A 12166-nucleotide genomic window follows, 5' to 3' on the forward strand; every position below is an offset into this window, starting at 1 on the left:
GAAGGCACCAAAATTCATCATATACATTGACAGCTCTGACGGCTTTGAAAGAAGCCAAATTAAGCATATGTACGGTGTACTTTGTTTTCAGATTCTACCATAAAACAAAACAAAAACATATATGTTGCGTGTAGGACTAATTTATTATTATTTTTTTCTTGTGTTAATGGCAAATTCTTTCCCTCTTCTTTGTCACTGCCAACATCATCTCTATAAAAAGATCACAGCGCACATGTAAGACTCACCCACTTCAACTTGGCACAGTTCTTCATTCTTCACCAAATTCTTGTCCTTAATCTTGCCCTAACTTAACCCTACTATCATATATTATCAAGAATATCTATGCTTACACATCAAAGTTATAAGGTTGTTGCCTTCTGTTTTCTCAAGATCTTTAGCAGAAAGTGAAGAAAATTAACGAAGATCAAAGGCTTGCTCTTATGGAAATAGGAGAAGAAAGATCCCTGGAAGAAACTTCAACATGGGCTGTATCAGTTTTTTGCTTCTTCTTTCTTCTAATATCTTTGATCATTGAGGCCAGTCTCCACAAATTGTCTCAGGTATTGTTCAGAATATTCCAATAGAAAATATGCAGTCAAAATTTCAATAAAAAGTTGTGTTTTTTATTCCTTAAACACGGTTCTAAAACTGAGCATTTATACGATAATATGTATACTTTAATAAAGTTAGGAAGATAAGGAAATTTTAGCTTTAAAATATGTTTTTTTGTTCATGGTAAATATTTAAAATTGATTAATTCTGACTTATATAGTTTTGGTGTATATGCTCCAGATTTTAAGGAAAAGGAAAGGAAAATCACTAGGGAGGGCGTTGACTAAAACCAAAACAGGTTGGTGCATGCATCTCTGGAATTGACTTTGTTATTAATTATCTTCTATCTGCAACTTGCATGCATTAAGATGGAGAATTTTATTATTAGTTTTCTGACTGTGATTTTGATATTTGGTATTGTTGCGGTTTGAATCATAGAAATGATGAAATTCGGTTTCATGTCCTTTCTTCTCACCATGTCGGAAGTGCCAATATCGAAAATCTGCATCAACAAGGATGTGGCAACATATTTTCTGCCATGCAAAGATGCTGCAGAATTAACAGGGTTATCAGCCACTCATACATCAACCTCAGAATTTGACGTAGCACCTGCAACAAACGAATCTGAAGATGAGATAAACTATTGTGAAGCAAAGGTTATACAACTTCATTTAATTATAATTTTCATGGTCAAGCTTATTAAGTACTTAGATAAATAAATGATAAATAAAACTTATGAGCATAGTTTGAGAGTGTTTTATATCCATTCATCAAACACATACATTAAGTCAAATGCAAGTAATTATATTATTAATTAAAAACTATAAAATAAAAAAAATATATTAAAATTATGTTACGATGATGTGCAGGGTATGGTTAGTTTAATTTCAAGTGATGGAATCCTGCAGCTGAATATATTCATCTCGTTTCTGGCTGTGTTTCACATCTTGTTCTGCACATTGACAATGTGTCTTGGGAAGGCAAAGGTATGAACACCATTTTCAATCGTGTGGAAATTAGAAGGAAGAATTTTCTACACATAACAGTTTTCATAACACGTAACCTGAGAAGAACCATACACTGGCTTTTCTATATATAGTACAATTTTCAATAGTATTAGTTATATCATTATCAGCATATAAATTATACTGCAAAAACAATATTATTTACTTAGTCAGAACTCACCACCTGTCCACCATTACATCTAAAGCAAAAGTTTGATTATTCTCTCAATATATTAACTCCTTTTATTTAATTTATAAACACATACAGATTTACATTTGCATACACTAATTTAATATTGCTTATTTAGATTTTAACTAACAATTAGATTAATTTAACCAAACTATTGTCCCAGATTTAATCAAAATATTGGGGTATTGAAAAAATAAAAATTAATATATCATATGTCTCCGTTAAAACAAAATATTTGAATTATGCAACCATTTGAGGAGATTTTATAAGGTCTTTTAATTTATGTAATGTTTTGATGTATTATAATTAGCATATTGGTTCAGACTTGAATTTTAACTAATAATTATATTAGTTTAAGAAAAACATTATCCTAATTTAATCAACAAGTGGAAATATAGAATATGTGTAGCCAAATAGAAGTGTACATTTATCATTTTTTAAATTACATCCAAACAGCAATGATGATTAAAAATAGCAGTAAAAAGCTAAGTTGTATAATGTGCCACGATAAATAATGATCAAAGAGCACACAAATGAGAAAGTCAAAATTGATTTTGCTTTAGAGACCAAGAAAATCATACATAAGCTACGTATATATATATATATATATATACATATATATATATATATATATATATATATATATATATATATATATATATATATGTATATATATATATATATGTATATATATACATATATATGTATATATATATATATATATCTTTGTTCTCGTCTCCATTTTATCCTATCTGTTTCAACTAAATTCATTCAAAGACCAAATGAGGTTTGACATATTACGATTAAATGATAATTTTATTTTTATTTGGAATATATAATCAATGTCTTCATTTTCTTTCTGGTTTTTTAAAAATATGTTTATTATTTACATTTTTTACAATTTTTAATACAAACTTTTCAAAAGAAAAAGATTAAATGAAAATAATAAGATGATGACATTTTTATAATGGAAAGCAGAAACAAAAAAGTATCCTCTCAAACTAGACGTCCCATGGTTAAAAATGAATTTTCTATTTCAATTATAAATAGAAGTATTGATACAAACTAAGTATTCACTTTCTATACCTCAAAACCATCCTAATTTAAAAAGAAAATTATGAGAACGTGTTTCCTTTTCTGATTGAGAGGGATATGGATAACAACAATGTTTAAATTGAAAATTTAAATTTATATATTCAACTTAAAATATAAGCTTTATAATTTTCATATATAATGGTACAATCATCGCAACAAACCTATTAAGAGTCATCATATTTTATAATAGTAAATACTATTGGAAATTTTAAATTTGAATTTAAGTTTTACATTAATTAAAGATAAAAAAATTTTGAAAAACGTATAGAGAATACTCATAAACTCCTTATTTTAAGTTACATGTAATTTTTAGAATAATTATTTATTAGCTATGTATACTGATGCGGATATGGACATTAAACACGATACAAATACAAAACACTTTGACACATGTGGTCCTCAAAATCTAGAGCAACACCAAAACATAAATATATAAATTAGATCATTATAAATATTTTAATTTAACAACCAAGATTTATACGTTCAAAATCACTGTAAACAAGTTTACAAGTTTGTGTTTTTAAAATATCATTGAATTTATTTTTATTAACATTGTGTCAGAGATATGTGAAATTTATGTTAAGAGACAAAAAAACTATTCAACTATATGTTTGGTTGGAGTGTTGGTATTAGAAACATGTCACACAGAAACACTTCATTTGTGAGTATCCAAACCTCATAGTATTAGGTCAATCCAAAATTGACATAACAATTTCTTTCTGACAGATGAGAAGATGGAAAAGATGGGAGGAGGAGACTCGAACACTTGAATATCAGATAGCTAATGGTGACCTAAGTTCTTGATTTTTTTTTGTCACTGTATAGAGACACTGTACTTAGGTTTTGCAAGAAAAATTATCAAACCATGAATGGCATCACTGTTACATAGTGTTATTTCCTTTTACAGACCCAAGAAGGTTCCAGTATACAGGTCAAACAATGATTGGAAAACGTCATTTGAATTTCTGGAGTTATCATTCTCCCTTGCTTTGGATGGTAAGTGAAAGCAAATGAAAATTTAACAGTAATAATCATCATTATCTCTTTCTATTTATTGTCTTCCCTTCATCAGATGTTAAATTTCTAGAAAATCATCCAGATATTCACCTTACTGATTAAAAGTCATGTTGGTTCCTATAGGTTTGCTTTATTCGGCAGTTTTATGGCTCAGTCTCAAAAGATGATTACTATACTCTACGAAATGGGTTCATTGCAGTAAGTGAAAATCATCTATACCAACTCTCTTACTAGGAATTCATGGCACTGTTTCAGAATCAAGAATTTAGTCAAAATTTACTGTTTATAGGTTTTGGCTTTACTGGAACGACCCTCATTATAATAAAGTAAGTTATCAAACATATTCTTATTCCCTCGTGACACCAAACAAGGCTTTTTTCTTTGCTGAAAATGCAGGCTAATATTTCTTTAGGCACCAATTTCAACTTCAAGAAATTTCTTTCCCGCACTTATGATGAAGATTTTGAGAAAGTTATGGGAATCAGGTACTTCCTTTGATCAAATCAGAAACAAGGTTTAGTCTTGTAAAAAACCGGTTTCTGCCACCTCAATATTTCAATGCCGAAAAACTCACAAACCCCAGCTTTTGATGTTCTTGCAGGATTTGGATCTGGATTTTCTCCATACTTTTCATCTTTTTCAGTGCACATGGTATGACAAATGGTTTCGTTTATTAATTTGTCACTAGTATACACAGCAAGATTCTGTTTTAAATTATGTAATCAAACTTACATTCATTTGATTTCTTCAAAAGTTTATCCAAACAAAGAGTACAGTTTTATGGGATAAAAAGCATTTTTTTTGTTTTTTGCAACAAACCATCAGTGTTTAACAAATGGTTTCGTTTTGCTTGCAGAGTTCTATAATTACTACTGGCTCCCATTTATTCCACTTATGGTACAGTTTATCTATTTCCCACAATATTGTTCATCCCAATAAATTGATTGCAGAAATTGATTTTTTTTTTTTTTGCTTTTTGTCGTGACTTGTTTTCATTATATTTTGTATTCAAGGTTGCTTTACTAGCTGGGACAAAACTTCAAGTCATAATAACAAAGATGTGTGTAGATAGTTGCAAGGCAAACCCAGTGATCAAAGGAAGTTTACTTGTAACACCTAGTGATGCCCATTTCTGGTTTCATAGACCTGAATGGCTTCTGCATTTACTCAAGTTCATCCTTATCCAGGTAAATAGATAAATAAGAAAATGATTTTTTAACAACTAAAATTTAACAAATTTCTTCTACAATTTTGAAATGACATTTTCTAAGTAATTCATCATTAAAAATAATTCATCATCATCGACCATAGATGAAAGGGAACTTGCTCATGCATAAACATCCTAATGAGTTATCTGTTACTGTTTTTGACAGAACTCCTTTCAACTTGCATTCTTCACCTGGACTTGGGTAAGTAATGATACTCTATAGATTTTTATTATTTTATTTTTATGCTGATATTACTCACAAACAACAGTATGAATTTGGTCCAAGGTCTTGCTTCAATAGAGAAAATGAGGACATTGGCATAAGGATTGGAATGGGTATAGCTGTGCAGCTTCTTTGTGGTTATGTCACACTTCCCCTTTTTGCACTTGTTACTCAGGTAAATATAAATTAAGTCCTTTTGATCTTCATTTTACTTGCTGTTTAATTTGTCAATTATTACGTAAAACTTACATGTAACTGATGCTAATTAACAAGGGAGGAGAATGTAATTCACATTCTTTCATAGAATCTCTTAAAAAACAATCTTTATTAATCAAAACTTAGTAAACATGACACTCACATTACGTTGTGATTATATGTCACAGATGGGTTCTAGCATGAGAAGAGAAATTTTCACTGAGAGTGTTTCTAGGGGCCTCAAAAACTGGCACAAAAGGGCTAAACAATCTCTGCACAACAACAACTCAACTTCAAGAAAACACTCAGATTCTTTGCATGTAGGTGATAATTCAGCAAGAGGAACAATGCATAGTTTGAACACCCCAGATAATGTAGTGGTCACAAATAACCCTAATGAGGGAAAGAACATTGCTCCCACCAATAATGAGCAAAATGTACCAAGTCCTTCGATTTCAGAAATCACAGCTACTGAGGAAGAGAATTCCAAGATCATCATCACCAGAGGAACCTATGACGGTGAGATCTCATTTGGTAGCAGTTGGAAGAATGTGGGAAGTAGCAGAGGCATTGGAGAAATTGGCTCAATAACAGAAGAAGATGATGCTCAAAAATTACCTGAATTTGTTCCATAGAGAATATATAGTAACATACATCATTTATGAGCCATCACTTAAAAATTTTAGTGCCTTGCTTATTATACCTTGTTAAAGTGTCAACAACAGCAATCAAATCAATTACCTACTCTTTAATTTTCCACCCTTTCTTGTCCCTCAATTGTACAAGAAAAATTCTCTCTCTTGTTCTAATCACCGACTTTTCTCTTTCTCAGTTGTTTACTTTTTCTTCCTTAGATGGCACTTTTCAATTAAAGGGTGGAGAAAGAGACAAGTGAAAGGGACAAGTGATTTGAATGCTAGATATTATTCAATGAATACTAGATATTCATTGCGTCAATGCAATTATCAATGACAACAACTATGTATTATTCAAATTGACCTAGCATAAATTGAAAATTTAGTCCAAATTCATCGGTTTGTTTGAAAATTCCAATATGAAGGATCTTAAGCTCGATTAACTATGTAATAAGAAATAAAGGTAAATGTTCATTTATTTAGTTAAGTAGAACTGTAAGATCTATAATAATAGTTTTTTGAAAGTTATATAATTTAATTTATTTAATAGAAGATAAATTATTTGGATAATACACAACAAAAAATATTTTTTATTAGAGGTTTTTAACATTTATATAAATCGTTAAAAAGTGAAAAGATTTCTGTAAATTATTTTAATTGTTACAAATTTAATGTTAGTTTGAGATTTAGGTGAGGTGTATAATTTCAAATTTGTTCAACACTCTGAATTGCTCCCACGACAAGAAACCGAAGACTTTCATATACTGAGTTAGAAAGGATAGTTAGTAACGAATTTGCATATCGGTTCGGTCATCGAGTAAGTTAATTCAGAAATGATTGAATGTTTCGGAAGGATCTAGAAGTATGTTCCGAAATATCAAATCTAAAACATAAAAATGTTTTTTTTTTTCAAAATGAGTAATGCTAAAGACATTTTTGAATCCGTAAATGCATTCCGGAAAACTCAATTCAAAAAGTAATTTTTTATATTCATGTAACTTTTGTTGGCTATTTCATCTTCTCGTCACTAGTTCAAGCTTCTCATTCCATACAAGTTTTTTCTTTCTTCAATTTCTTTTTCTTCACCATCACGAATACCGGAATGGTCAATTCGAAAGGAGGAAACAGTGGAGGGAAGCACAACGTTTAATAAGAAGAAGAAAGAAGAGAATATGGGAATAAAAAATAAATATAGGATCTTTAATATATTTTATTGAACGGTGAAATGGGGAATACTACATTTTATGGGGGTGCAGGAAGAAATGGTCCCGCGCAGCCCCTTTTCCTTCCCCGTTTCGCAGTGTAGCCCTTGTTTCTCCTCGCAACACCTTGTTCTTTATCTCATTTTTTTTCTTTTTCCATTTTCCGTTCTCCTTCATCTTCCTTGGGCAAGAGTCATACAATTAGGGATGTCAACAGGGCAGATAGGGTACGGATAGTAGCTGTTAACTTTTACGCAGCAGAGAGAATACACAGTAGGATTCAAAGAGATGAATGTATATTCAAGAATGAATTGTGTCACATACACATGGACTACCGTGCTTTATATAGCAGCACATTATACAGAGAAACAGAATACAACAAAAAAACTGATAGTTTTTTTTTATTAACTAACACGGCTGATACGTATTTGACTTAACTACCTAACACTCCTCCTTAAGTCAAACTGGCTTTAATATTCATAATGCCAACTGCATCCTTTAGCCAACGAAACCTCTTTGTTCTAAAGGCTTTTGTGAATAGGTCTGCTAGCTGCAACTCAGATGTACAATGTTCAACCTTGAGTTTTCCATTGCATACTTGATCACGTATGAAATGGAATCGTGTTTCGATATGCTTGCTCCTCCCGTGCGATGCAGGGTGCTTTGCCAAATCGATCGCAGATTTGTTATCTACCATCAACCTAGTTTTGCTTGAGAGTTCCACCATCAATTCTTTCAGCAACGTTTCCAGCCACACTGCTTGACAGCAAGCTTCAGAAGCTGCAATATACTCAGCCTCACAGGAAGACAAAGCCACCACGGGTTCCTTAGTTGAGTTCCATGAGATTGGAGCTCCCCCAAGAAAAAAGATGTACCCTGCAGTGCTCTTCCTATCACTCCTATCACCACACCAATTTGAATCAGAATATCCCACTAACTCCAATTCTGAATCAGCTTTTCCATGTGGGAACAGAATCCCACTGCCCATTGTCCCTTGTAGGTACCTAAGAATCCTCTTGGCAGCACACATGTGTGACTCCTTTGGATCTTGCATATGTCTACTTATTAACCCAACACTAAAGCTCAAATCTGGTATGGAATTGCACAAATATCTCAAATTCCCAACCATTCTCCTGTAATTTGTAGCATTAACAGATTCTTCATCTGGTGCGGATTCCAGTCTCAGTCCAGCTTCTGCAGGTGTGACTGCAGGATTGCTATTCTCCATCCGAAATCGTTTCAGCAGGTCCTGTGTGTACTTTGTTTGGTGCATTATAATACCATGCTCTATCTTAGTGAACTCAATACCAAGAAAATAGTTGAGCTCACCTATATCACTCATTTCAAATTCATCTAACATTTGCTGTTTGAAGTGAGTAATATCCTCCTCATTGCCTCCTGTTACCAACAAGTCGTCAACATATAACAACACGATCAATTTGTTGGAGAGAGAATCACCAGGCCGACTTCTCATGTACACTCCATGTTCTGAACTACACCTGCTGAACCCAATGAGCTTGAGGAACTGGTCTATTCTCTGATTCCAAGATCTAAGGGCTTGTTTCAAACCATATAGGGCTTTTTTTCAGCTTATAGACTTTCTCCTCCTGTCCTTTCACAACAAAACCTATTGGTTGTCTTACATATACATCTTCTTCCAGAAAGCCGTTCAAAAACGCTGCCTTAACATCCAGTTGGTGCATTGGCCATAAGAAGAAAACAGCCAACGCTACTATGATTCTGACTGTCTCTATTCTTGCTACTGGGGAGAAGACTTCTCCATAATCCACCCCTGGTTTCTGCAAGAAACCTTTCACAACCAGTCTGGCTTTGTATCTCATTATCTCCCCTTTTGGATTCATTTTCACCTTGTAGACCCATTTTAGATCAATAGGTTTCTTCCCAGATGGAAGTTCAACCAGATCCCAAGTCTGATTCCTTTCAATTGATGTTATCTCTTCCTTCATAGCTTTCCACCAATTGTTATCTGTTGCAGCCTCATCAAAGTTCATAGGTTCAGATTCTGCAATTAGAGCAAAATGCACTAAATTGCCATCTGTTGTTATATCAACATCGTGCAACACCTCGTAATCATCCAAATGTGCAGGCTTTTGGATGATTCTTGAAGACCTCCTTACACGTGCATTCTGATCAGCATGAACCACGTTAGTATTCTCTTCCTCTATCACGATTGTGGGTTGAGAAATTTTACTACTGTGATTTTGCTTCCAAATCCAAGCAGAGGTTTCATCAACTACCACATCCCTGCTGATATGAACTTGGCTATTTTCAGGATCCCATAGCTTGTAGCCTCCTGTTGAGTGGAATCCAATCAGGATTAGACGTATTCCCTTATCATCCAACTTACTCCTGTGCTGGTCAGGTATGTGTTTGAAGCAAAGAGACCCGAAAATCCTCAAGTGGGAAACATTTGGTCTTGTCCCACTCCAAGCTTCCTCTGGTGTAATTCCTCTCAGCCTCTTTGTAGGAGAACGATTCAGCATATAAGATGCTGTTAAAGCTGCCTCTCCCCACAATTCCTTTGGCAGGTTCTTACTCTTTAACATGCACCTAACCATGTTCATGATAGTCCTATTCCTTCTCTCGGCAACACCGTTGTGTTGGGGTGTGTATGGAGGTGTGATCTCATGCTCAATCCCAGCTTCATCACAAAAATCCTGAAAATCTTTTGAGGTATACTCTCCTCCTCCGTCTGTTCTTAAGACCTTGAGAGCCCTTCCACTTTGCCTTTCCACCAGATTTTTGAATTTTTTAAACACCAGGAGTGCCTCATTCTTTCTTTTTAGCAAGTACACCCACATCTTGCGAGATAGGTCATCAATGAACGTAATGATATATCTGTTACCTCCATACGTTTCCACTTGGATAGGACCGCATATGTCTGAATGAACCAGATCCAATTTTTCTGCAGCTCTTTGAGGAACAAACTTGCAAAAACTTCTTTTCGTTTGTTTACACTCAACACACTCCTTGCACACATCTCCAGGAGCCTCCAAGTCTGGTAGTCCTTCCACCATGTTCTGATTCTTCAACAGACACAAATCTTTGAAGTTCAGATGCCCATACCTATAATGCCAAGTCCATTCTGTCTTATTTGTTGAAGCAGCGAAGCAATGATGCTTTAATGCATTCATCCCAACACGAAAAGTTCTATTCTGGGATAGTTCTGCATGTAGAACAAGGTGTTCTTGTTGATCAAACATGCTTAACTGATTATTTTGCATGGTAATATGATACCCCTTCTGTAGTAGCTGGCCTAGGCTTAACAGATTAGTCTTCAAGCCTGGTACATATAACACATCTTCTACCAGGACTCTTCTTCCACTATCAGCACTTAACACCACTCTTCCCATGCCTTCTGCTAACAGGCTGCTGTCGTCTACAAATCTGATCTGACCATGGGTTGATTCACTCATCTTGACAAACCAATCCTTTTTTCCCGTCATGTGTGTTGAACACCCCGAGTCAAGATACCACGATGTGTCTTCTGCTACCTCATTATCAGTCTTTGCCATCAGAACTACTGCTTCTGAGTTTGAATCTTCTTGGGCAAGATTCGCGTGGTTGGTGGACTTGGTTTTCGACCCTTCTCCATTCCTGCATTCAAGAGCAAAATGCCCCATTTTCTGACAATTGTAACATCGTACCTTTTTCTTGTCAAATTTCCAGGGTTTGTCACCATCTGCATTTTGTTTCTTCCCTTTTACGGGTTCTACAGAATCAGATTCTTGATTCTGCTCCTTCCAATTCGTACCTCCTTTCTTCACTCCTTTAGGCTTACCTTTCGGTGTGGACCTCACTTGCAGAGCTTGTTCTTGAATACATTTTCTTTCACTCAACCTGTACTCATGCGCCTCTAGTGAGTGTTGAAGTTCTTCCATCTCCAAAGTTTCAAGATCTTTGGTCTCCTCGATTGTTATCACTAGGTGATCGAACCTCGGTGGTAGAGACCGTAAGACCTTATGCACCACATGTTGATCAGAGACCTTCTCATTACATGTCTTCATAGCATTTACCAACCTTTGAATTTTATCAAGATACTGTGCAACTGTTTCATTATCTTCCATTATTAGAAATTCAAACCTCCTTCGTAGGGCCTGCAACTTTACTTTCTTGTGTTTGTCTCCATCCCCATAAGTCTTTTCAAGATCTCCCACACTTCTTTGGCAGTAGTTGCCTTGCAGACCTTGTCAAAGATATTGGAGTTTACACATTGATACAACAAGAACCGTGCCTTGCTATCAAGCTTTTGTTGTTGCTTGAAGTGCTTCTTTTCTTCCTCAGATGCCTTGCTGCTTAGCTCACCTACACCTTCTTGGATGATTTCTGCAACATCTTGAAACCCAAAAACTGCAAGCATTTTGATCTTCCATTGATCAAACATGTTGCCGTCAAACACTGGTAACCCTCCCTGTATGAGACTCCCCATTCCAGCCATTCTTCAGTAGATCCACCTGACAATACCCCTTTACGTGAGGTTCTTCTATGGGTTTTCTTGATTGAGCAAGAAACCACTCTCTTCACTAAAGAATCACTCCTCTATCTGGAATACTACCCAAAACAGCTTTACAACACGTACTAGCCCTTTGTAACTCTTCACAGGTTCTATCGGAACCTTGCTCCTGATACCACTGTTAACTTTTACGCAGCAGAGAGAATACACAGTAGGATTCAAAGAGATGAATGTATATTCAAGAATGAATTGTGTCACATACACATGGACTACAGTGCTTTATATAGCAGCACATTATACAGAGAAACAGAATACAACAGAAAAACTGATAGTTGTTTTTTTATTAACTAACACGGCTGATACGTATTTGAC

At 34.5% G+C, this 12166-nt stretch overlaps 1 protein-coding gene across 1 annotated transcript; it reads left to right on the forward strand.

Moving 5' to 3' along the window:
* The first annotated feature begins 254 nt into the window (after nt 1–254).
* Nucleotides 255–6475, forward strand: LOC114170523 (MLO-like protein 12). Its single transcript, XM_028056019.2, has 14 exons — nt 255–560; nt 793–850; nt 991–1208; nt 1422–1538; nt 3568–3628; nt 3749–3837; nt 3982–4056; nt 4255–4343; nt 4460–4509; nt 4715–4755; nt 4872–5045; nt 5232–5267; nt 5335–5463; nt 5672–6475. The coding sequence occupies exons 1-14, from the start codon at nt 441–443 to the stop codon at nt 6116–6118; spliced, it is 1704 nt and encodes a 567-aa protein (XP_027911820.1). The 5' UTR covers nt 255–440; the 3' UTR covers nt 6119–6475.
* Nucleotides 6476–12166: the final 5691 nt, after the last annotated feature.

Source organism: Vigna unguiculata, chromosome 11, assembly GCF_037176805.1.
Source record: "Vigna unguiculata cultivar grain cowpea cultivar isolate G323 ecotype 2 chromosome 11, ASM3717680v1, whole genome shotgun sequence".
Lineage (NCBI taxonomy): Eukaryota > Viridiplantae > Streptophyta > Magnoliopsida > Fabales > Fabaceae > Vigna > Vigna unguiculata.